At 38.7% G+C, this 27,881-nt stretch overlaps 1 protein-coding gene across 1 annotated transcript; it reads right to left on the reverse strand.

Annotated features, from left to right (window-relative positions):
* Positions 1 to 16,749: 16,749 nt before the first annotated feature.
* GJA3 (gap junction protein alpha 3) lies at positions 16,750 to 27,440 on the reverse strand. Its single transcript, XM_030561654.1, has 2 exons — positions 27,371 to 27,440; positions 16,750 to 18,289 (listed from the first exon to the last, which is right to left on the reverse strand). Exon 2 carries the CDS (start codon positions 18,270 to 18,272, stop codon positions 16,752 to 16,754), a length of 1,521 nt encoding a protein of 506 aa, XP_030417514.1. The 5' UTR covers positions 18,273 to 18,289; positions 27,371 to 27,440; the 3' UTR covers positions 16,750 to 16,751.
* Between the last annotated feature and the right edge of the window lie 441 nt (positions 27,441 to 27,881).

The raw sequence follows: 27,881 nt of genomic DNA on the forward strand, positions 1-27,881 counted from the left end.
AAACTGATGATTCAGGACATGAGCCAACTACTAAGAAGGTAAGACACAAACTTCCACTAAAGGTAGGTCATTCCAAATATACCATTGTACCTGTCAACTGGAAACCAGCAAGATTTTTTTACTTCCAGAAATCTTCTGTTCCCCGGTAGTCTACTTGCCAGGATTTTAGTCTGAGCAGTGACCTTTTATGTCTGCAATAACAAACTTTGTTTTATTTGCCTTTCTTTCAGTCGTACATCTGATTCTGGTATTTGTGTAGGTCAGAGAACAGATGTCATAGGTTTTTATTTGTCGTTATCACTTGACATCAGAGTAGCTCTGCCAGTTTACACCAGCTGAAGATCTGGCCCCATATCTTTGCTGCTTCGGTGTAATGCTAATAAATTTAATCCTAGATTGTGCTAAAGACAAAGCATTTTAACCAAACTTTCAAATGATTTTATAATCACTGTCTTATCATCTTTCTCACATGCATTTTGGTGGAACTTAAGAAAACCAACCAGTCATGTGGGCATAGTTTAGTGATCTGGGTGCTAATACAACTTGTTACACATTCTGCACTTGGTCCTTTGAAGTATTCATTAACTAGAAATGCAACTGATTTAGTCAAATAATTATCTCCATTCCATTATGGACTTTAACTACTCAAACATTCTGTCTTATAGTTTTCCCAGTAACTTCCTTAAATGTTTGACCACATCCAGTATTGGTATGAATTTTGAATAATTGTTTATCATCCTATAAGCCTCTTCAGAGCCACTTCACAGTGCAGAGCAGACATTTCAATTGTTTTATTTTATCTGAATCAGTAATAAGCCATCTATGCTCAGATTCTGTCCAATACAGCAAGAACCTGGTTCTTTATCCACAGCTGCCTCTTACTTCATTTACTGTTAGTGCTCAGAATGTTGGTTTAAAAACAAAACAAAACAAAACTGGACTTCTTTTTGCTGTCTTTATCTTCATTGTTGATTTGTTCTCACCTGCTTCAAATCTTGAGCAGGTCTTTTATTGTGTTCTTGAACATCTGCAGGCCAAATTCAAACATTGGCCATTATAATTTCAACACTTTGCTATCCCTCTAACCTGCCAGAGTACACTAGAAATTCCTTGGGAGCAGAACTAATACCAAGCAGGCTTTTACTAAATTTAGAACAGTCAATGAAATTAACAGGCTTGAGCAGACCCTTTCAACAGTGTTCATTGAATAACACTGTTATTTTATTGCTTTATTTAAATCAGAGATGTATACATAGGCAAATCTTATTTGCCTTTTGAATTACAGCCAAAGAATTAATCCAGTGTACAGGTCACTTCCAAACATGTATGGATGTCTATTTTAATGTAATATTCTCCCCACAGACATCCTGAGATATGGATGATATCTGATAATTCTCTTACTAAGATGTTTTGTGCTCTCAGTGTGCATTTCTGTGACAGAAAACGTCTCAAGGCCAGACAGTATTTTAATTGCAACATAGCTGGCACGCCCACATTTTGAAAATAATACTGATTTTAAAGGAAAATTATCAGTTGTTTGGTCTTGTTTCATCTTCAGGACGTAAAATCAGTACAAGCTTTGCTTTGATTTCTGAATCCTCTCATTGGTGTCAGTATTGCAGTATACTCCAGGATCTAGTTTGAAGGATACAGCTGTGCCTTTTAATTTTTATCTGTACATGTCAATTTGAAATGGTTGTGCTGTTTTTGTTGTTTCACCCATAAAGAGATCTGATCACTCCCTTGCTGTTATCCAATTCTTTGAGACTCTTGGTTTTTAACAGTACAACAGCTCTTTCTTTATAAGATTATTTTACATTGATGAAACGCTGGGTTATTTTTAAGCCCATCCATTTTTTTGCTTTTCATAAATCTTTATTTCCTTCATTTCTAGTTTTCTCCATGAAATGCCACATGAATTAACTGCCAGAACATGCTCACTGTGAGTCTAAATCTGCATTGGAATGTTGGAATCTGAAAGTTCTATGGCCACTGGAGAGGCTTGAGGAAAGTGCTCTGAGTGGGGGAAAAGTGAGGAAGGGGTAGCCTGGAGGAGTTAAGAGGGAGTTGGGTAATGAGGGTGAAAAGGATCACATTAGGGACATAACAAGTAGAGGCAACAAAATCTGGGCAAAATAGGCAGAGACTAAAGCCACCTGTGAGGGTAGGTGAATTCCTGGCTTCTCTGTCTCTGCATCCAGGGCACAGGAAGGGGCTGAGCAACTGCCTGACCAGTTTTGTTTAAACATAAATGATCTCCTCCTCCTCTGGCTCTAAGCCTCCAAGGGCAAAGCCTCATGCAGAGCCTCCTTGAGTGGGGAAGAGGGATGACAGGCAATATTTGTGGCCATTTTTACACAGCCATCCATGCAGGTGAGTCCCTTTGCAGGAAGGGTCCTTACTTCTGGCAAGAATGAAGCAACTATAGGGTGCCACAAAATCCCTTGGTGCTAATAGTAACATGGTATGGCAGAATCAGGTTTGACCACAACAGGGTGCTCTGAGCTGCCCATCTCTTAGTACTTAGGTTGTGTAATTTTTGTACAGATTTGGGATATGCCAGAAAAGGATGTCTCTCCCTCCTCTTTAACAACATTTGTCGTCTTGTGAGTCTTTTCCTCCCAGCCCCTGACATCATTGCCAAGACACAGATCCTCAATGTTATTAGTGGGATTAGTGAAATTAATGGGAGTTACGCACCTAAATACCTTTGGGTATCTTGGCCCCATATCTCCAGCATCTGAAGTAGAACTCAACTTTTAAAAACAGGATATGGTACAAGTTATACTAATTTGAAATCCGACTCTTACAGTAACAATATTTCCTGTGGTCTCCACAAGGCATGACACAAAGGCAGACAGATGACTCTGGTAAGAGGGTAGCTCATTACAGAAAAAGAAGGGGAGAATTTCATAATTGTCATTGTACCAGTAAAGTATGGCCACCCTCTTTTTTTTTTTTAAGAAAATAAAACTCGTGTCTTGTCACTGCAATTAAGCCTAAGATAATGTAATTATAGTATAATGTTTCCTTCATGTCTTACTCAAATACATGAGCATTCCCTTGAACACTAACCTTCCCTCATTTACATTGCTCTCAGTGTAACAGGGTATCACCAGAACATGCTTTTACCATCTATTTCCCACATTTTGGGGATTTAATACAGTTGCTTCACTCTATTCAACTGAAAATTGGCTAAGTTACTAGTGGCACAAGTTGCAAATTTGTCTGCCAAAAATTACAAACTAAGGGACCACTCCTACCGGGTGATGAATGTCATCAACTGTCATTGGCTTCAGTGGGAGTTAAGGGAGGCCAGAACCTCACAAGATCATCAGGCTTGATTATACTATATAAAAATAGCACCTTTATTCTCATTCAACAGATCTGAGGTCTATACATTCTGTCTCCTTACTCAAGAGACAAAAGTAAATTTCTACAGCATTTTACTACCATTAATACTACATAGCTTAAAGATTTAGCTGAAATTTTTGTATGCATCAGCAGCAGAAATTCTTAATAAATCCCAATTCCAGGGCCAACTGATTACACCTTTGCAAACCCATTGCACATAATGGGGGTTGTACATGTTGTAACTAGGGGTCTGATTTGGCCTGCAAAACAGTTACTACAGTTAGTGATAACTGAGGGAGAAAGACTCAGTTTGACCCAGGTCTCAAAGGTATTTAGGTGCCTAATATTGATTTCAATGGGCATTTGGTGGCCTAAATACCTTGCAGAATCTGAGCTTCAGAGCTCAGACTGAGTTTACAGTATTGGCAATTAAAAGTACTGTAATAAATAAATAAAACATATATAGTTGGTATTAATCCATTATTAAATGAAAATGGTAGAAGTATAAATAATGCAGAAGAGGTAGAGGTGTTCAATTGGGATTTTTTCCAAATACAGAAAAAAAAATCTAACATAGTGCTATATCATGACACTCTTTCCATTCCCCTAGTGTATCAGTAGGACGTTAAACAGCAGACACTAAAATTGTTGTTTCAAAATCAGCAGGTCCTGATGACTTGTATCCAAGAATTTTAAAAGAGCTGGCTGAGGAGCTTGATGGATCATTAATGGTGATTTTTAATAGTTTTAAACACTGGAAATTCCAGAAGACTGAAAGAAAACTAATGTTATTCCTGTTTGCCCTTTTAAAATATTGAATGACCCAGGCAATTCTAGACCTGTCAGTCTGACATTGCTCCTGAGCAAGATAAGGGAACAGCTGAAACATCCTTTGATTAATAAAGCATTAAAGGAGGCTAATATAACTTAATGCCAGTCAACATGGATTTATGGAAAATAGATTCTGCCAAACTAATTTGATTTTTTTTTTGAGATTACAAGTTTGGTAGGCAAATGTAATAGTGATAATAGACTACTGTAAGGCATTTGACTTGGTACTGCATAACATTTTGATTTTAAAAAACCTAGAAAGATATAAAATTAACATGGCACACATTAAATGGATTATAGTTGACTAACTGCTAGGTCTCAAGATATAATTGTAAACTGGGAATCCTCACTGAACAGCTGTGCTTTTAGGGATTGGTTCTTGGACTTATGCTAACTATTTTATTAATGACCTGGAAGAAAACAACATTACAGAGAGTTTGCAGAAGACACAAATAGGGAGAGTGGTAAATAATGAAGAAAAGGGGTCATGACCCTCAGGCCTCAAATGTAGGTCTGCAGGGTTCACAGGAGCAGCCATGCTCTAACCCTTCACTTGGCAGCCTGCTGACTGCTGCTTACTCAGGATCCATGAAGCCCAGCCCCAGTTTGAGGCGCTGCCCGAGGTCCTATTGGTGAAGTTCCAGAACAGCCCATTGGCTTGCTGGCCCTACTTAAGCCAGCGGTAGGAACAGGAAGCTGTCTGAACAAATGGGATCCACCCTACTCTTGTTCTCCAGGGTTGACTTCATGGCATGCTGACCTGGCTTGACTCCTGGCATCTGCTTTGTGGTTCTGATCTCAAGTTTCTCCTGCTTCTGACTCTTGACTCCTGTCTCATGACTGTGGACTCCAGCTTTGACCACTAGTTCTGGCTATCCACAACCTGGCTGTGACAATGGGTTACTGATACAAAGCAATCTGAATGGCTTGGAAAGCTGGGCTCAAGTAAACAATGTGCATTTTAAAATGGCTAAATGTACATATCTAGTAACAAAGAATGTAGGCCCTACTTATGGGATGGGGGACTTTATCCTGGAAAGCAGTGACTCTGAAAAAGATTTGTGTTGTGGTGGATAATCAGATGAACGTGAGCTCCCAGTGGATGAATAAACAATGGAATCTGAGGAGTAGGAGTTTGGTTTATTTTCACTTCTCTATTTAGTGCAAGTGCAACTGCTGCTGCAATACTGTGCCCACAGTTCATGGAAGATGTTATTAAATTGGAGAGGGTTCAGAGAAGAGCTATGAGAATGATTAAAGTATCAGTGGTTCTTAATCTAGGGGACACGCACCCCCTGGAGGTATGAGATGCCCTTTCGAGGGGTGCGAGACATTCCTCATTTCTCAAACATCATTGAACAAAAGCAACAGCAGAAGAGTCACTGAGCTGGTAAACTTTAAAAAAGTGTGTAATTTTTCATGTATTAAGTTTACTGTGAAATTAAAATAAATATATCTAGGTTTAAAGAACTGACCTATTTCAACAATTTTTGATAAGGGGTGTGAGAACATATTTTGAGACCCAAAGGGGTGAGGACTGCAGTAAAGGTTAAGAACCTTAATCAGATTAGAAAACATCACTTATAGTGATTGACTTAAGGAGCTCAATCTATTTAGCTTAACAAAGAGAAGATCGAGGGGTGACTTTACCTGCATGGGGAACAAATATTTAATGATGGGCTCTTCAGTCTAGTAGAGAAAGGTCTGACATGATCCAATGGCTGGAAGCTGAAGCTAGACAAATTCAGACTGGAAGTAAGGCAGACTTTTAATAGTGAGTGTAATTAACCATTGGAACAATTTACCAGTGGTCATGGTGGGTTCGCCATCAGATAATTTTTAAATCTAGAGTTTGATGTTTTTTCTAAAAGATCCAGACTATGAGTCCTGTGGCACCTTAAAGACTAACAGATGTATTGGAGCATAAGCTTTCGTCAGACACATGCGTCTGACGAAGTGGGTATTCACCCATGAAAGCTTATGCTCCAATACATCTGTTAGTCTTTAAGGTGCCACAGGACTCATAGTCTGGATCTGTAAAAAGCAACAAACATGGCTACCCCTCTGATACTTTCTAAAAGATATGTGCTAAGAACTATTTTCGGGAGGTCTCTGGCCTGTGTTATCCATAAGGTCAGACTAGATTATTACAGTGGTCCTTTCTGGTCTTGGCATATAAGTATAAAAATCACTGAGAGCCAATAAAGATGGAAACCCAGAACGAGAGTTTTTTAAAAATTAGAGTTCAAACTTTACTTTAAGGTATAGAGTGGTAATGAAGTTTTTATATTTAAGCTGTACTAGGCTTCAATGGAACGATTGTGCTTAAAGTTAAACATATATTTTACTTTATTGGGGCTTTAAAAAGAAGGCTTGCTGAGGCCTTTTATTTTCAGTTAATTTTATCATTAAAGATTGATCCCATCACTTGTTACAAGTGGATGGGTGTCAGTCCCAGGCCCCTTCCAAATTCTAATTTGTGTAATTTACATTTTGCCTCTCTAAAATTCTCCTGTTACCTTTTGTTAGCTACAGTAGTATTCATCTCCTCTTCTAGATGATTGTGTGGTATTGTGCCCTGGTTAATGAAGTGCTACGGTTCACAGCTGAAGTGGCTGTATTTCAGCGATGGGTAAAGTGAATCCTATACTAAGCAATATGGTGTAAAAAGTTAGTGAATAGTAAACAGGAGCATGTTTTAAAATTAAATAACTCTTGGACCACACGAGATTTGTTTTAGTACAGCTTGACACCTCATCTAGATAAGGTTTCAATCCCCATAATCTTCAAGCTAGTCAAGACTTGCAAGACTGTAGTTCCTAGGTTGACTGAATAATCTATTCAGAAAACAAGCTGGCCTTCATTGGAACCCTCCTTCCTCAAGACTCCATGTCTGAGTGCATAATTTGAGTCTTAGTCTGCATTATTTCTCATGGAAGATATCTTTAGTCCAAACACTCAAGGCTGCAAACGTGCTAGAAACCTATGTGTGAAGGGGCCCTGAGGTGAGTTTAAAACAAAAAAAGTACTACCTTGGTATATGAGAGTGGAAGAGGGAACATAAATATAACATCAATTTCTTTTCTCCATCCAGGCCAGGATGACCTGGCCTAAGAGAAAATGGTTTACACTAGAAAAGGTTTGACAGACTAGCAAAACCTCTTAGTGCAGACTCTTTTATACCAGCAAAAGAGTGCTTTTGCCTGTACAATTTATAAAGGGTTCCCTAAACAAAATAAGCTAACCTAGCAGAAACACTTTTACATTGGTATAACTCAGAGAGTGGTACCCTCTGGCACGTGGCTTGCCAGGGTAAGCACCATGGCGGGTCAGGCCACTTTGTTTACCTGCCGCATCAGCAGGTCTGGCGGACTGTGGTTCCCACTGGCCACGGTTCGCTGTCCCAGGCCAACGGGGGCGGCACGAAGTGGTGCACGTGAAGGATGTGCTGGCCGGGGCTTCCCACCACCCCCATTGGCCTGAGACGGTGAACTGCAGCCAGTGGGAGTCGCGGTCTGCCTAACCTGTCATGTCGACAGGTAAACAAACGCCTGGCCCACCAGGGTGCTTACCCTGGCAAGCCGTGTGCCAGAGGTTGCCGACCCCTGGTATAACTGCATCTAAACTAAGGAGCATGCTGGTATAGAAGTGTCATTTTTAAAAAAAATCTACACCTCTAAATAACATCTATACCTGCAAAAGTTTCTAGTGTATACTTGGTCTAAATTAAAAAAAAATAAAAATCTACAACTTTTGAAGAGTCCTGGTTAATGTCTCTGTAAATGTTGGTTTCAGTTATACCCAATATACTTTCTGCATCTGTGGGCTGTGCATGGATCAGAAGGCAAAATACAGCACAAGGTCTACGATCACTTTCCCTCACTCATTTTTAATTCTCTTCATATTGACTTCTTTAAGGGCAACATTTAAAAATGTATTTATTTTGACCTGTTGAAAGTGTACCTTTGCACAGATAAGTGTTAAACATTCTCCAGCAAGATCAAGAATGTCCTAATACCCCAACCACTCACTCAACCTCCTCCCCAGGAAAAATCCTGGGAGAACTAATAAACCTCAAAGATCAACAAACTGAAGGTCCAGAAATTCATGCTGTGTAGGATGCATTATTATATTGTTGCTTTAGTCAGGATAGGCAAGACAGAGTTGCTTCTCCTCCACTCACTGTCCTTTGGTCTTGTTCAAATTGCTCAAGCAACTAACTTGTAAGGGTTCATCTACACTGCATGCTGTTTTTGGGAGCGTGTAATGTACATACCCTTGTAACTCCCCCAGCACGGGCATAAGAAGTCCTGTAGCACGTGAGGCATGACTTAAGAAAGTAGAGGAAAGACAGGCCTGGAGAGTATGGGTTATATATGGGTATGTACCCTACAGGCGCTCTACTTGCCCAAGCCATGGCTCCCTATCTATACTGGCATTTCCAGCATTGTAGTTTCCTGTTTCCTCTCTGCTGCTGGAACTTCCCCTACTACCGGAAAAGACTCCAGCAGTGAGGAAAGGCTCTGGCAGGGAGGAGGCAGTGGGGAAAGCCTGGAGCACTTTCTCAACCCAGAGAAAGACTCCAGCAGTGGGGAGACAAGAGGGAACGTCTCCACCAGTTCTCTACTGCTGGAGCCTTTCCCCACAGCCAGGAAAGACTCTGGCAGAGGCATTTCTCCACTGCCTTCCCTCTGCCAGAGGTTTTCTTCCCAGTAGTCAAAGGCTCCAGTACTGGGGAGCTGCTCTCTCCCTGCTGCTGGAGTCTTTCACTGGCACATGTAGTTACACACCAGAATGTGGATTCAGCTTGCTTTTCAGTGGGGCTTGTAGCCACATGTATACTTCATGCCACTGACATTGGTGTGGTTTGTACAAATGTAGGCTAATATAAGATGCTGGGTGCCCATATGAATCTATATTTTAAATAGAAATTAGAGCATAAGGCCTACAAACCCTTCTGCTAACATGAATAGTCTCATTGTAGACCTTATGGGATTTCTCCTGTCAGTATTGTTTTAGTAAAGATTGCAGGATCAGCTGCTTAGTCTTCAAAAAGCAGGTATGTTTGGCATTTAAGTAAAGAAGCAACTCTGTGACTTTGGGAATACCAATAGACTAGGCATTCTTTCAGTCATGTAAATGATACTTTGGACTAAATTCATCCCATCTTACTCATGTGAATTGTCTTACTAAAATCAATGGGACAGGTTATTTGATTCAGGCAAGCAGAATTTGGACCTTTTACTCTATATAAATTGATAGGGGGAAAAAAACAAAAAAAAATAAAAATAAGCGAACTCTCTAACTTTTCTAACAGCTGTCACTTTTGCCTATTTTGCTACTCTTTTGAAAGTTATTCTTCTGGAAACTTGATTTACTGCTGCTCAGGAAAAAACATCACTTGGATAATTTGCTGCTAAAACACCATGTTTTAAATACATGCCTGGATTACATTACTTAAACTGTGACTGAGATTACTCTTTCACACAGAGAATAAAATGCCCTTACACCTTTGCTTGAATTATTGGGACCTTGCATCTGAGCACATAGGCCTAAGCAGGCCTACTTGCTGTCTGCAGAGGGGTTGGGAATGAGCAGGAAATGGGCAGAGACTTGGCTGCACTCCCCATTTAAAGTAGCTGGGAAGGATAAGGATGGCCACCCATAGCTTACTACTCCTAGGAGCAAAGATAAAGTATGGGAGGAATTGTGACTCATGCATGTGTCACAGTCAAAATCTAGGGTGAAATCCTGAACCCACTTAAGTCAATGGGAAAACTGCCTCTGACTGCAGTAGGGTGACCAGATGTCCTGATTTTATAGGGACAGTCCTGCTATTTGGGGCTTTTTTTTAATATGGGCTCCTATTACCCCCCACCCCCTATCCTGATTTTTCACATTTGCTATCTGGTGACCCTAGACTGCAGTAAGATCAGGATTGAATCCCTAGCTTTCCCTCTGCAATGAGAACTTCCATTGAAGTCAGTGGGAGAGCTGCATGTGGATAGTTTGGAGGATTAGGCCTTCAATTTTCAGACAGATCTTATTCAGTCAGCTGAATAAGACTGAATGTTAAAAGAATGTGGATTAACTGAACAATGGAAGTTATCTAATTTAGTTTGGTCCCCTTGCATTTTAATATTTTTAGTGATCTACATACACATCACTGTAAATTTAATCTAAAAGGGACGCTCTTATGGTACAAAAAGTTTATTCAGTAACAGTTTTGTAAACATTTGAAGTAAATTGACATTTACATCAAGTTATTCTTACAGAATTGAGTACATAAGGCACTTCTTCAAAGACAACACTTGATCAGTTTGCTGCTTTTAATGTTATCAAAAGTCCCTGACTTTCCAGAAAAAGTTCTTCTTTTGTTGTGAGTTTCTGTAATGTAAAAGACAGATAGCCTTTCAACAACAAGAAACCTCTGAGTAAGCTTTCTTATGCAACACAACCTTTTAAGTGTGAGAAAACTGGAAATAGGAATATATTCCGCATCTTAAAATATGTCCACATTTGTTCCATATCTTTTTAAGTGCTGAAACCTCAGAAATTAGCTTAGCATATTAAAACAAATGTAGGGCCCAAGCCTGCAAGTTACTTTTCACATGAGTATTTTCTTACTTAAGCAAATAATCTCGTTGCCTTCTACACTACTACTTGCGTGAATAAAGATCGCTCACATGAGAGGGTTTTTGCAGGACCATACCCTTGTTTTTATCTGGAAAACAAAACATTTATCTTTTACAACATCCTCCACAATGTAACAGTGCAGTGTTTTGCCACAAGTATTGTTTTGTGTGGGACTTCAAGCCATACTGTCAATTTCTGACACAGAGAACTGATGTCACTGCTAATTTTTGCCATTAAACATCCTAAACACATACACAAAGTAAATAGACAATAGTAAAACATACATTTCATTCCGTGATAATTCAGTTCATGATGAAAAGTTTATTTTTCTTCCATAACAGTGTGCTTCCTGTATACCATATAGCAAGCTCCTGTACTTTAAACCTATGTAGGAAAATGATAGTGTAGATTACCAGTAAGAATTCTCAGTATGAAATGAATTCTTTTTAATGATATTGCCTTACAACTGAAGAGTTATATGTTTATATTAAGACATTTCATTTTAAGATTAACACATTGGCAGGGTCATTGCTTTAATTTGTATTATACCAATGTAAACTTCCAAAAACAGTGTATTCAGTCCAAATGTACAATTCTGAAATCAAAAATTTAATGTAAACTTCAGGAAACCAAAGTTACAAACAGAGCACACATTTTGCAAGGAAAATCAGAGTAAAATAAAACAAATGCATTTAGTTGGGGGAAAGAACAGCCTGTTTAATTCAGCTCCACTAAGGAATTTAATAAATAAAAAACAAGGGTCTAGATACTCAGCTTGTGTAAACTGCCATAGCTTAATTAAAGTCAATAGAACTATGACAATTTATATCAGCTGAGCAACTCACCCCAGACCTAACTGGAAAAAAGACTGAAATATTATTTTTTAAAGGATTGTTTTAATTTTTTACTGATCCTATTAGGTATTCAGACAAGAAAATAATATGAAGCATTACAGTATATCAGTGCACTTAGTGATCAGTGCCTTTACTGGATGGCAAACATATTGGGCCAAATTAATCCCTGGGATAGGGCCATTAACTTAATCTTTGCATACCAGTTGACTTCTACCGTAACACCAGAGGTGGGTTTGGCCCATATTGTCTTTTCAGTGCCTGTAACATGTTTGCAAGAAGCAATAGACCAATGCTGGGAAAGCTCAGGATTTTAAAGATCACATTTTTCTTTTTCTTTATGAAAAATCATGAGTTAGATTTTCATACCAAGAATATTCAAATTTTAATTAAGGGTGAGTTACCAGGAAGTTCTGTCAGACTGTTTTCACTGAATCAAAATGTAAAGAAAAGAACTGTGAGGTTATAAATCATCTATGCTTCATTTCTTTGGTATTAACAGATAGCTGCACTAATTGTACAGGCCTAGCTACAGAAAACAATATAAATATTCTGATGGCCAAAAAACAATGTATTTATGTGCTAATAAATTTTATAAAATGTCTGTATTTTTGCTACACATGCAGTTGTGAAAATATTGTGACAAACATACTAATGAAATCTGGAGGTGTTTTTGGGGGGAGGGAAATAAATGTCAAATTTCTTGAATTACTGCAGAAAATATAACATTATATACCTGATAACTTGTTCAAAGCGTGATATTTTCTGTTTTTATCTTTTGCATACTTTAGCATTTCCTTTTATCTTTTAAATATCACCTGTAATCATCCCTCCCACCACCCATCTATCCACACAGTGAAGATGAGTACCTCCTTCAACTTTAAAACAACATCAATCGCAATTCTGTAGCCCTTATTCGTGTTCCAATCCTACAATGATCTACACACCTACTTAAAGTTAAATAGATGTGTAAGATTTCCAGGACTGAGGCTTGAGTAAGGGCTGCAGGATCAGGTCCATCTACAGTAACATCTGCTACCATTTTCACTTTTGAGATAAATTAAACAAAGTACTGCAGACAAAATTATCTGGAAACCTTACAAATATTTCCATCCACAGATGCAGTTCCATTTCACAACATTTGTTACTTCTTGGTGTTTACAGCAGTTTTAGAGAACAATTTATTTAAGGTATAAATTGAATCTTTTAATTTTTATTCAAATACATAGTCTTCAAACAAATGTTTTCAAGATTTAAATGTATACCTTTTGGCATAAACTAATCACTTTCCATGTACTGAAAAAACCCTTAACTAGCCTATCCCCTATAGCTTATATCAGTGCTCCTTACTTAAGGCAAACTCTATAACTTCAACAGGAGATTTGCCTAAGAAGTGCAGGAATCAGATCCAATAGCATTATGGGGTGTTATCCAAAGCTCCCTGAACTTAATGGAAATCTTTCCATTGACTTCAGTGGGCTTTGGATCAGGCCCACTAAGCATATTAAAATATTATGCCCACCAGGACAAATCCTGAGTTTATTTTATATTCTTTACTTAGTAGACTCCCATTGATTTAAATGGCAATTTTCATGAGTAAAGACTGAGTAAAGCTCTCAGTATTTGCCCCACCAATGATATTTTCAAAGAAATTTGTTTCCCCCTTCTGATCCTGCAGCCTTCAAAGAGACAAAATGTCCACTGAAATCAATTGAAGTTTTGTCTCTGCATGATCAGTTATCATGACTGAAATTAAGAAATAGTTTATAACACTCTAAATTAAAGTGTGGTTAACCAAGAAGCTTGAGCTTTTATAGTTGTTTTGGTAGAACTTAAAGAAGCCAGTGTTGGAAACACAACCTGTGAGTTGTAGTTTTGCTTTGTTTTGTTTTATCTATTTTTTCAAACTACTGTTGATCTGGAATGGAGACTATTAGATCAGGTTTCTCCCAGGGAGCATGGTTAGAGTTGCAATTCTCCTTCCCCACACCTACCCTGTATAACTGAAATAAATGGGTCTTGTGAAAGGACAGCTGTCCAGTCTTTACTATACCTGAAAATGCCACATACCACAAAACTCTTTGAACTCTGGGCACACATGTTAATCTGAAAATGGTAGATTAAATATCAGTTGATTTTAAGCAAGTTATAACAAGCTCTCCTCTTAGATTTTTATATATAGTATGGGCTCACTCCATGGGGTTTTTGCCTGAGTAAGGACTGCAGGAGTAGTGACAATATGTAACAGGGGGTCATATTCTGCTCTGTGGCCTTGCTCCAGCAAAGCATGTACTCAAAATGCCTTTTTGACCCAAGGCCTTAGTTATATAAATATACAGCTGGAGATACTTACTCTTCACATTAGTGTAAATGAAAGCAGAATTCGGTCCTATGAATTTTGATGCAGTTCTCTAATAAGTCATTAAAATATAGAGATGCGCGTTGTTACTTCAGCAATATAATGACCTGACATTCAGAAACTGCTATGTTAGTAGATCTAAAAATTTTGAGGGCTAAATTCTATCCTTATGTACATTTAATATAACCTTAGCAACTTTGTGCTAGTTTCAGTGGTGTTGCATGGGTGTAGCTGAGAGCACAATTCTTTTAGCTTATATGTTTTTCTGTTTTTAGTGTCTTAAAACAGCTAATGAGAGGATGTCTTAAACTCGACTACTAAATAGTTGCTATCTGGTTTTACCTGTTAATCAGCATATTAACAAATGCATATTGACTTTATTATATATGCAGTGTCCGCCCCAAGACTATTAGCAGACTAGAGCTGCATCCCACAACCCTTTCTCACACACGTAGGTCAACTGAAGTCAATGAGACAACTTGTATAAGGGTCTCAAGACAGAACCCAAACCCTGCTCCATGGTTATTCAGAAATAATTTTGAGTCTGTTCAGGAAATATTAAAAGTATAACATTTTAGTCTGTATTGATGGAAAATATTGTTAATTGTTTAATAAAATCAACACATTTAGGAAAACATATATTATCAGTTGCACTTGTAGCCTTTAGCTACATAGGCAAAGTTGAGACCAGTTCCCTAAGTAAGCACTACATGACCAGGCCAACACACTTTGAACATGTAAAGGTTATTTAAGTGAACTTAGCTACACTATATTAATTATGGCAGTTCAGCTTTACGTTTGCAGTGTTGTTATAGCATGTTGGTCCCAGAATATTAGAGAGACAAGGGGGGTGAGGTAATATCTTTTATTGGACCAACTAAAGTTGATGAAAAAGAGCTTACACAGAACTCTTCTTCAGGTCTTGAACAGGTACTCAGAATGTCACAGCTAAATACAAGTTCAGTTTTATGGCAGCCAGAGAAATAGTGCTGGACTTCAACTAATTGAAATGATCTTCTCATCCACAAGAACAAAAGTTGGGTCTGATTCTGCATTTTGTACACTCAACTCTCTCCAACTTTATCAGGAGTTCAAACTTCTGACTGACTTATGTGAGAGTATTTGTTACAATGGGAATGAAAGAGTGAGTCTCTTTTAAGGAAAGCTGACTCCTTAGAAAAATACCCATCACTTTTCTTCTCTGTTTTAAGGGAAATGGGCCCAATCCTACATTCCTTGTTGCACCCAAAACTTCGTTTGACTTGCAGTGGAGTTTTGATTGAATAACGACTTCAAGATGAGAGGGCCAATCCTGCTTCTGTGGAAGTCAATAGGAATTTTGCCATTGACTTCTGTGGAATCAGAATAGGCCCCAAGGCCCCTAAAATGTTGCCATGATATTTTAGTCATCTTTTTTTGCAGTACAGTATATTCTATGTCTGCTGTTTATTGGTTTGTAAGACATTACGGATTGTTGTAGGACAGGGCTAATCACTTAAAGAACACAGCAGAAAACAATATTGCTTTGGACTTTTCTTTGGTTTCCCCTTAATTTTTCCTGTGAGATCAAAGATCAAACTAAAATGTATAAGTACACTGTCAAGTAATTTAAAACTACAGATTAAAATTTATTCTAAAATTGCTCAAATACTTTAAAGATATGCACTCTAGTTTTACTTCTATTAAGCATTTTCACAACTACCTTAAGCTGATAAAAGCATGTATCTAATAGTCTAAAATGCAGTACCCTGCTTTAACCTATTGTTTTGTTTATGAGCAACATAAGGGGTCACAGTGTACTGAAACCATACTCTTTCTGGATTACAATTACTCTGTGTAATATTTTATGAGGTGTGTGGTTTAGTTTCCTGTCCTCCTCTAAGCAATTTCAGAAGTCATCTCAAAATATAACCAAACATATTCAAAGGAATACATGGGTTTAAAAACATTGTGTGGTCGCAGTGGGCAAACACCGGACAGAAAGTCAAACTGAACATTTCCTTATGGGTCAAGAGTAAAAAAGTTATTATAATAATACAAAGATGAAGCTCAGAATGATAAAAGCTACTACAGGGGTTATCCAAACTTTGCCCAGCCAACAGGGTCGTACTGGCAATTTGCCATGAGTGCAAAGGCTGCCCTACTTCGCATTAAATGGAAGAGACTGTTGTCACCCTTATGTTTAATATGGCAGGTTGGTCCACAGAGATGATAGGTGCCAGCAGGCAATATGCCATCCTCATTTTTAAGGAGGTGGTTAAACAGGTCTGCATGGGGTTTCAGAGGAAGGAAAGAAGTTAAGGCCTCTGCTCATGAAGTGCTTATAAGATGAGTGAGAGTGAAGGTGAGGGCTACGAGTATTAACATTGTTCTTGTAAGAGCTTCCATATGAAGGCACATGGCTAGCTGCCACCACTGCCAGTGCCACTACCTGTCATCTGTGCAAGCCCTTCATATGGCTGCCATTGGGGTGTCTGTCATTGATGTCAATGACAGGGGGATTGGTCCCTTGGTCCACGGGCTGCACTTTGGCCACCCCTGACCTACTAGAAAATGTAGATATTTATCCCCACTACAACTCACAGAGTGCAAGAACAGCAAGCTTCAAAGTTTGGAACCCCGGCCTCCCTCACCCCGTGCTGGGGCATGGCCTCATCCCCATGCAGCTCCCCATCACACTTTGCTTTCATCATTTGCTTCTCCCAGTGCTAGGGACCATGCTATACAGCTAAGTCATCTGACCTGGCTCTACTGCTGCTTGACTTACTAGCCCTGCTTAAGCGCCGTGTGTCTATGAGCAGAGGCGGCTCATGCATTTCTACTGTAGTGCAGGCAGCTGACACTGGCCACTCCTTCGTGGCCTCCTCTTCACCTTCTACATCCCACTTGCTGCTGCTTCCTCTGCTCAGGCTGGTGCTGCTGCTGCTATTGACTGCTGCCACAGGTGGCAAAAGAGGTGGTGATGGCAGTGGTTGCTCATTGGCCAACTCTTGCTTTGGAGATTGTTGTCTGATGCTGCTAGGGGGAGAGGAGGCAGCTGAGCTGGAGGCTGGCGGCTTCCTCTGCTGCTCGACTGCCAGATTGGTCCAGTTCTGCTTGACAGCTAAGGCCTGGCTGCTGCCATTGAAGTAAGGGGTGATGGCTTGCATAGGTGTTGGGATAGGGGATAGAGTTGGGATTGGAGTGGAGGTTGGAATGGGAATGGCAGTATTGTGTCGCTCCTCAGAGAATGAAGGATCCCTGGGGTAGCCAGCCAGGGAAGTTGTGGTGGCTGGTTGTGCCCTAGCAGTGGCTTCAGCATAGTAAGGTGGCACAGTCCATGAAGAGAGCAGTGGAGGGATGGCACGGGAATCCGGGAGAGCAGACGTGACACTAGGGATCACTGCTGGAGATGGCAGAGGCAGAGTAACAGGTTTGGAGTCCCTTGCAATGGTAGCTGGTGCAATGGGGATTGGATCAGAGTGGTATTGGTTGGTCACGCCTTGCTTAAGCTTCTTCCATCCAAGGTGGTACATCTCAAGCATGTTGAGCAGCAGCGAGACACATGCCACCACCAGCATGAAGATGATGAAAATGGTCTTCTCAGTGGGCCGTGAAATGAAGCAGTCCACAATGTTTGGGCAAGGCCAACGGCTGCAACGGTAGAGTGGCTTCAGCTCAAAGCCATACAGGAAATACTGGCCCACAATGAAGCCTATCTCAAACAGAGTTTTGAAAATGATATTGAAGACATAGGTGCGGAGCAAGGCACCACTGATGCGTATTTTACCCCGCTCATCACGGATTGGTGGCTTCTCCTTCTCTGGGGGTGGCTCCTTATTGGTGCTGCTGTTGTTGCTACCCCCTTGGCCACCTGCTGCTGCTGCTCCCCCCTGGTGGTTGCTGTCCCTGCTGCTCCCCTTCTTTTTTAACTCTTCCTCTTTCTTCTTCTCCTCCATGCGCACAATGTGCAGCACATGGCCCAGGTAGATGAGGGTTGGCGTAGAGACAAAGATGATCTGCAGCACCCAGAAGCGGATGTGGGAAATGGGGAAGGCTTTGTCATAGCAGACATTTTCGCAACCAGGTTGCTGTGTGTTGCATGTAAAGTCCGATTGTTCATCTCCCCAAACTTCCTCAGCAGCAGCCCCCAGCACCAGGATCCTGAAGATAAACAGTACCGTCAGCCAAACTTTGCCAATAACCGTGGAGTGCTCTTGTGCATTCTCTAATAGTCTCCCCAGAAAGCTCCAGTCACCCATTGTTTCAGATCTCTAACCTACAATAAGAACATTACAGCAGTGTTATTAAAAGAAAATAGAGAAGTAGATAATTATATAAATCCCCAAATAAATACTTGACTATTATGTTTCATGTCATATGACATATTAAAATATCTATATATATTGGGGTGTATATTTTCTATTACAGAATATTGCATGTATATGTGTGTATGTTTAGAATTGCATAGACCTGTGTAAAATGTGACCATCAGTGTCACTGAATCATAGGCGCTGACTGTGTGGGTGCTCCAGGGCTTGAGCACCCATAGAAAAACATTAGTGGGAGCTTAGCACCCACCGGCAGCCAGCTCCCCACCCCAGAGCCTTCTGTCCACCAGCGGCCCTGCTGATCAACTCCTCCCGCTCTTTCCCAGCACCTCCTGCCTGCTGCAGATCAGATGTTCCGTGGCATGCAGGAAGTGGGGATGCACTTGGGGAAGGAACTGGGTGGAAAGAGGTGGGGCAGGAAGACGTAGGGCAGGGCTGGGGGCTTGGGGGAAGGAGTTGGGTGGGGGCAAGGCCTAGGGCGGAGCAGGGGGTGAGTACCCCCAGGGCCTGGAAGAAGCCGATGCTTATGCAGTGAATAGAGAATTCTGATTTGCTAGTGTCTTACACCTAATTTGTACTGTGTAAGTGTCAACCGCAGGGTGGTAGGCGGCAGAGACTCAGGCCTGTAATCTCTAATAGAAGGATTTAAATATCAAAGTACTAGCCTGCTCATTTTTGTTACTTCCCCCATCTCAGATATGCTGATCAGACAGCTAATTGTTCTTGCCTATTTTTAGAAAATCTTAATTGAATATTAATATTGTTGTTGTTAGTGAGATAAAACTGCCAAGTTACACAAAGTTTGGCTGACATTATTAGATGAATAATAATAACAATTAATATAATATAGTCCTGGTCATGGTCCAGGATCTCATTGTGCTAGGTGCTGTATAAATACCGAACAAAAAAATTGTCCCTGCCCCGAAGAGCTTACAGCCTAATTCTGTAATTATGAATGTGAATGTTTACATTGAAAATAAGCATGTTCTCTTGAGTAACAGTTCAGTTTGTTTATTTTTTATCAGAAAGGAATACTTGATAAAAGAAATGTATAGACTCATAGACTTCAAGGTCAGAAGGGACCATTATGATCATCTAGTCTGACCTCCTGCACAATGCAGGCCACAGAATCTCACCCATCCACTCCTGTAACAAACCCCTAACCTATGTCTGAGTTACTGAAGCCCTCAAATTGTGGTTTGAAGACCTCAAGCTGCAGAGAATCCTCCAGCAAGTGACCCGTGCCCCATGCTGCAGAGGAAGGCGAAAAACTTCCAAGGCCTCTGCCAATCTGCCCTGGAGGAAAATTTCTTCCCGACCGCAAATATGGCGATCAGTTAAACCCTGAGCATGTGAGTTCAAATATGTGGAATGCAATATTTGAAACCATGAGATGAATAGCATAAATGAATGATACTTTCCCCAGTATCCTGTCAGTTGGTTCCCATTGGGAATTGGTGCTTCAATACGGTTATTTTGCCAAACAACATCACGTTGGAACCCAGGCTTTTGCTATATAAAGTTATCATTTAGCAGAGAAATTTCTCATGGCCTTATTCTTAGTGAGAAAAACGGTTAGTTTAAACTTTCAAGTGTCTAGTGATTTTGAGAGTCTCTGTTTCTGGGTGCCCACTTTAGACACTTTAAAGGGACTGATTTTCAGAGGGCAGATACTGAACACTTTCTCAGAATCAGACCCCTTGTCTCAAGTTGGGCACCAAAAATAGAAGCACCCAAAATCATTACTCACTTTTGAAAATAGAAGCCATTATTTTTGTTTTGCTTCTGCATGAAGGTAGTGCAGCTCACTAGCCTAGTAGACTCTGATACTTCAGGCCATGTTTTGTGTTTTACATGTCAACAACCCTCTGAAAAAGTGTAAAGGGCAGTCAATAAGGCTAACTTCAGAAATACCGTGTCATATTGCTTCTCTCTTCCCCCTACTCACCAGCTGGGATCCCAGTAAAGTAATTTGTACATGTAAGACCCTCAGCATATGATCAGATTAGCTTGGGTATCTAGCCCTTGGTTTGGTTTTTAAATCCTCAAGATGCTGATATTAAAATGGCTAAATTAAAGTTTTAGTGTGATGGAATCAGATCATCTACAAAGAAAATACTCTTAAATCTTCACTCCTTAGCACAAAGAAGAAACTACATACATACTATATATGTGTGCGCTGTTCACTTCTCAATTAGCAAAGTGGTTACCACAGTCAAATGCTATTCTATTTACTGACTTTACAACGTTCAGGTTATGACGAATGGCTTACGACGCTTCTACATTGACATCCTGATTCAACTTGTGACTATAGGTTTTGAGTTTACAATGCTCGGTCTCACAATGGAGTAGATTGCAGTTCCAAGTTACGACATTCCAACTTATGACGCAATTGTAAGGAACCAATTGTGTTGTAAATCCGAGGACTGCCTGTATTTAGTTCACAGGGATTTGTAGCTGTAGTGTCCGATATTTTGGAAAGCCCTGGTTTTTTCAAAATATGTGTAACAGTCCTCATGACAAACTGTAACATGTCTAACAGCTTCTGTACACAATTATCTAGACATTAACATCTTGTTTCATTGCAGAAACTGATTTTCTTGGATGCATTGTAACCATATGTAAAATGCACCACTTGATTTTCTGTAAGGAATGCAGTAGTGCACGTGAATACTTGTTAGTTAAATTACATTCTATTTCTGATTCTATTCAGACCATTGTTTTTTTCAGAAATGAAAATATCTCATTCCCCTTTCCTCCCCTCAAAAACTATGTTTATGAATTGTACTATATTATAGATTCTACTATATCTTTCAGATATTCAGTTAAAATACAGTATATTCAGTTTTAGCTATGCAATTCCAATTACCATGCTATCTATTTTAATACAAAGAAATTAAGTGCTTGGTTTTTCAGGATATTATTTTTTCATACACATTAGTAACAATGTGCAGTTATTATTTTATAGTTTGAGAAAATCTTAGAGTGCTAACAATTTTTTCACTAACCCTTTTAGCTTATCAAGTTCCTTTTCTAATACAACATTATTAGTAATAGTGACACTATGCACTATGTGATTAAACTAAACTGATTTTTTTAAAGACAGATTTTTTTTTAAATATTTTCTTTCAAGGCAGAACTAAGGGTATTTGAGTATCTTAACTATACATTTCTGTACTTTAACATGTTTACATTTCTTCTAAATTTAATCTTAGCTTTTAATTTCCTGGGTTTATAATACTTGTTTTGAGGATATTTTTAATTAAGGGGAGTGTTAATTTTTGGGAAGATAATTAACCTTGTACATTTTTGTGCTAAATTAATGTACTCTCAATAATAGCTCCATTTTCATGTATTTTGTCTGAGGTTTTTTAATTATTAAAATGGTTATACGTGAACAGTAAAATTAGAGTTTGATATTTCTAATGATTTGAAAATATGTACTATCAACCTTAAATCAAATTACCTCCTTCTTCCTGTATTTCACATTCCTCTGCGTGCACACAAAAATTTCCCTTCCCTGCTCTCTCTCTTGAGTAAACCTAGTGAAATAGATAGTTTTGGAAGATTAGTACTTAGGATGATGGGTCATTTTATCCCTATGTTTCTCTACAACAGAGGCTGGCTCATTAAATCTTCTCCTTTACAGAAACTCACTCAGAATTACCCTGTTTCAAAATGGTTTCCATCACTCAGTGTTCTCAATGAGTCTGAGTCCACAGGCCATCTTTAGTAAAGATGGCCACTGCGTCCCATTGATCCCAATAAAAGTGACACCAAGCTATCCTAATGAAAGTTGATGGCCCCTATGCTGTCAGGAAGCAGAAAAGAGAACTGTGAGGACCTGGTGAATGGGAGTGATTTGTCATCTTTGCTGAGGGCCACCTGTGGTCTCAATCCTGTCCAGAACAATAGGAGATGGTGGCCATTTTGAAAATAGGCTTTTTTTAGTGAGTTTCTCTGAAGGAGAATTATATTATTCAGTCTCTGGTGAAAAAGAAACTTTCATCTACACAGAGTACAGGGGGAAATTACCAGTAATCCTAAACAATTTATTTTCTATACTTTCCTATTGTATCAGTGTTATTAAACATTTTTTTTAAGATAGACAATGCCTAGACTGAGATTATCGGGGACAAAAAATGGTCTGACAGAATGCTAAATTTCTTAAAGGACATCTTTAAAAATTAACTCATAAACTAATTAATGGATTTCCATGTATGTTATCAGAAAATGTATTCAGTACTTAAAGAAAAAGTGCTGTAGTGTAGGGAGGATACAGAATAATCTTTAAACATAACAAAGCAATTGAATACCTGCTTTAAGTGTAAAACTCAATTCAGTCTTAACTATGCAGCTGTAACCTGTGCCTCCATAATGTATAAATTACAGAAATAAAAATGTGTTAGAAGCCTGATTTCCAAAGGTGCTGCACACTGGCACCTCCAATTGACTTGAGATCAGTCATCATCCCTGCAAATCGGACCCTAAATCTCTCATCAGTTTCCTAGCTTTGTCTGTGTAGCTTTGTCAGTGATAGCAATGTTGGTGGAGACACTCATCTTTGCTACTGGTTATCTTGACCTGCTCGGAGCAGAGTAAGATGATAACATGCTCATAAAATACTGGTGAAACAATAACTGCAAAGGTCTCAACAGTAATTCCTTTGGGCCATATCATGCCATTGAAAAATATGGAGTTCTGCTTAAAAATCAATGAGGAATTTGGTTTAAAAATCAATGGGATGGTAATATATATTTAGTCTAACGGAAGCAATTGCATGAATAAAGAGAGAAGACTTGGCCATACCAGTTTAAAAATATTCAGCAAATTCCATCCTTACACTGTCCAAACATTATGGCTGTCTGAGAAACAAGTTTTGGTACTACAAAATGGTATGAGATCAAATGTATGTGTGTGTGGGTATTTGGGAGGGTGGGTGCATGTGTGTAAAATGAGAGAGAAAGAGAAATTTTTTTATATATATATGAGGCCCTACTTCATTTGTGAGATTGCGGATCCTGCAATGTTAAGCTTCCACTGCAATTTTGATTTTAATTAGCTTATTTTGCACAGTCCATGATTTTGTGTATATTTAGAGTATGCAATTAGTACTGTACTAACATTCAGTGTATGTAAAATGTAAAAGGCTAAAGTTACTGGACTCGATTTCTACAGCAGTTGTTTTAAGACTTGTAGTCTTCTGAATTTTATATTGTAACAGTCACTTTTTTTTACTGAATGTAATATAGTTGTAGCAATATATCTGGTTCTCAATAAAATTAGCAGGCATAACATAATACTTGAGTGCTTATATTGTTCCAGCAAATTTTTTTTAAACAATTGGTCTTCTCTGACTTTTCCAAATTACTGCTATTAATAAAGATCCATTATTATTTTTCTGAGATTTTTCCATGTCTTGTGTGCAACTCAGCTGCAATATTTGAAGATCATCCCGTGATTCAAGTAAGGCCTTATAATTATGACTGATCTTTTATCACGTTTATTATTTAGGAGAGAAAAGATAACTCATTGATAATTATCACTTCTAGCCATACTTTTTGAAGATGTCATGACAGCACATCACATAAATTGTGTGTGAAGGAGCATGACTAATGATTTTATGTATAATTGTGTGTATATATAAATTGTAGAATTTCAAAATGTTATCCCCATGTTGTATACACAGAACCATTTAGTTAATTAAATATATCAGTCGAGAGTTATATTGCTACATCCATAATTGAGCAAAATTCCTCATCACTCTCAATGGAAACATCTTTAAAATTGATACGGGTCTTCAAAATTAGAAACATTAAACAATCATAAGGCCATTATTCACTGAGAGTGCAGGATTCTTGCCAAAAAGAGAGAATGGGTGTATATGTAATACTTTGTTAAATCACATTTTAAATATATCAAAAGATGAGGCTTCTACAACATCCTGTGGAAGATTACTTTGAAACCTAATAGATGTCACAGTCAGGAATTTTCCTGAAATAAAATCTAAATTTTCTTTCATTCTATTATTCCTAGTTATATCTTTTTTGTTATCTTTATCTCCTATTTGTTTTAGATTGTTACACTGATCTCTCTATACACGTGTTTGAGAGAAAATGGCACGTAAATGAGAAAAGAACTTTGAAAAATGAAATTAATACCCCATTTAGGTTAAATTACCAGACACTTCAGTCACTATCCATTGTAGTTTTAACCATTGGTTGAATATAGCATTTTTAATTTAGTATAAGTGGTTCACAGATATGAAATTACACAAGGTTTCAGGCGTGTCACAATATTAAGAATTTTTCCTGTCATCTTTATTATATTTATGATCAGATGTCTTCAAGTTAAACTGAAAAAGAGAGAGTCAATACACTTTTCAATTTAGTTGGAAAGAAATGGCTATAAATTGTACACAAAGAGCAAATGTTTTTGAACTAAACTTTCTTCCTTTCTTAGGGAGGGGTTGTAAACACAATATTTCCTTTAAATTTACCTTGCAAACTCATTGAAAATGTTAAGGTTTTAATATTAAATCCTTTATGAGAACAGTACATCAGTTGCATATAGAAGGAATACTACAACGTTTGGATCTATTATATTTGTAAAGGTTTGTAAAAAAAATCTAAGTGTGGCAACAAATCACTCTCCTGCCATTACTATTTATTACCTTAAATGTTTTACTAGTTCTGAGCCTACTCCTGACGTCCTTAGTTAGGCAAAACTCACACTAACTGCAGTGAGAGTTTTCCCTGAGTAAAAGAAAGGCAGAAGGGAAGGGAAGCCCATTAATCCGCATCTGCTACACCCTTCTGTTTAATCACAAAACAAATCTGTGCTGTTCACCACTCTCAGTGGAAAAACCCAGAAAATGTTTTATTGCCATTTTAGATTGCTATTTGTAAATGCAGAGCATTTTACTGGCAAATTATTATATTTTGAAGATGTAGAACAATGGGCAGTGAGCAGGCCACTGCAGAAACACTTTGGAGTTTAAATTAAACTAAATCTACTTTCAGAATGGCTGAAGCATGAATGAGATGCATCTGTCAGATGCCCATATAGTACCAGTCTCCTAGATCTGAAAACTGCATAATCCAGAAAGTTACGAAGGATGTACAGCCCCATTCGAGTTCTGAGTTAAAAGCATACCCCCCCCCTTCTCATTAATGGCTTGCAGAGACCCTGGGAAGAATGTGAAAGGTTTGTGGGAGGCGGGTTTCAAAGAAGTTAACAGTGACTGTGATTGATACAATTTTGGATAGAAATTAAAGAGAATTTTTTTAAGTGACCATGTTCTAAACCCTTTCAGACGTATTTTCACCAGAAGAAAATATTTGCATGTGCCTATTGCATGTGCCTATTATTCTATACTGCATGCTATTTTACCTGTTCTGAACATCCAGTTCAATACTTGCTCCTCTCAATTACATTTTATTATAAGCTGTACATGCTGTCAAGATTTCAGGTAACATTTCAATCTTGTTTTTCAGAGAGTAAGGGTTCTGCCTAAAGAAAAATTCCTACTATTTAAGTCATGCATTAGCAAGCATTGCCTAATTGAACCACTAATCTTTCTGGGGATTCGAAAGATTATTTTATTCAACTAAAATTATTATTCAAGTATTTTATTTTGGGATTTTGAACAATTGAATGTTCATCAGTTGCAGCTTTTTCCTAACAGTTAGACCAAAGATTGTTGTCAGTGTAAGCAAAGGAGTTGGTATGTATTAAAGTACCTTTCAATCTTTTGCTATTATTATTGATGCTCACATTATAGGGGTTTTTTCCCAAATAAATGTATTTCAGCATAGGGAAAAAATCCAACACATTTATGTCCTTCAAGGTAATATTACGATATAACTGAAAGAAGATAAGCCGAAGGCAGTTGAGATACATTTTATCGCATATTGCTGTGCCTTTTAAGAAGCTAAAAGAAATACCTAGTTGGCTGAAGAATTTTCCACCACTACAAGATTAAAAAGGAACTAAACAGTATCTTAGTGCTAAACTTATTTAACAAAATAAATATAGTCTTCTATTCGAACTTTGGCAATAGCTCTGGTAAATAAAATGAAGGGGAGGGAGAATAAAAGACAAAAGATAATATCATTCCCGAGATAATACCAAAGATGTGGTAACGCTATATAAAATTAAACATGACTTAGTATATTATGTATGTAATTTGTTCTAACATTGTCCAAAGAATGCTTAATTTACCATTTCATTATATCCACATGCTTTTATGAATCCCCTTGCATTATAGGTTTCTGGGTACCACCCTTGTTAGGTGCTTATCTCAGCAGGAAGCAAACTGCTGAGCCAGGGCAATTAGTGCCAGGTCAGCTGATGCTTATTCTGAACAGAGCAACATTTTAAAAATAAAGTAGTTTCCCTTCCTTTCTCTTTTTACATCTTTTCATATTTACTTGTCCTCATCAGTTCATAATATGATTGGCAGAGCATGCCTGGCACTGTGTTGTAAGGCAATAAAGACAATTGCAACACCATTCTGGTGCACAGTTGCACTGGCATCTCTCTGTGCCTGCTCTCTGAATTGACTTTGCATGCATTCAGAGACGTATAGCATGGATACATTTTTAGAGTTTGTTTATATTCAGGAGTAAATCTGGGCCTAATCACATCTTCAGTGAGGAACAATCAGAGATGGAGCTATACATCTGTTGCTATATACATATGCACACACATGTAATATATCTATAGAATCTATAAAGTAAATACGTACTTCTACTACTATAGCACATACACATAAACCGATATTGAAATGTTACAAAATATAATCAACAGGCAGCATATTTGTATCAGCACTTTTAAATAAACACATCACGCTTAGCAAAACCAAACAACATAGTAACAATCCAGAAATCAATGTGTGATTATGGTCAAAGAAAATCGTCTTGTGTTTTTTTTCCCGTAGGCTGAATATGCAGAAACAAAAACCGTGAATAAACCTAGTAGGCATATTGTTATTACTACCCAGACACAGGCAGGACAGTGTTACTTACGCTTTGCGGTAGTAGCATTGCTGTCAAGTAGTAAAAACTTAAACTGCGCAGAAGGATCCAGAGAGCCTTGAGTCATGGCTCAGTTAAAAAAAAATCCCGAAAGGAAAACCTTTCATCACATTAGTAAAAAAAAGAAAAGTTAAAATCAAGGGGAACGGGAGTGCTACTGAGTTTCTCCTGGGCACTAAAAAGCTCTAGAAAGTTAGTTACCTAGACCGCTGCCAGGCCCCGCGCACAGAACCGTTACTTTCTAACACTTCTATACTTGACGGAAATGCTACAAATGGTTCTCGCAAACATGCTGCACCGCCCAGCCCGGCCCCGCCAGCCCCTACGCTGCTCCAGGGGTGGGCACACACCTACCAACTCGTACCTGAGCGGATGCCACAAGTAGTTAACTACCGCGTGCAACACGCGAGTGCCCATGCCACAGCGAGGGTGAGCTGGATTTCACACGGACTCGCCTATAGGCTGAGCGGGCAGCCGTCCCGCCCTCCACCTCTTCCCCAAG

This window comes from Gopherus evgoodei, chromosome 1 (assembly GCF_007399415.2).
Source record: "Gopherus evgoodei ecotype Sinaloan lineage chromosome 1, rGopEvg1_v1.p, whole genome shotgun sequence".
NCBI classification, from domain to species: Eukaryota; Metazoa; Chordata; order Testudines; family Testudinidae; genus Gopherus; species Gopherus evgoodei.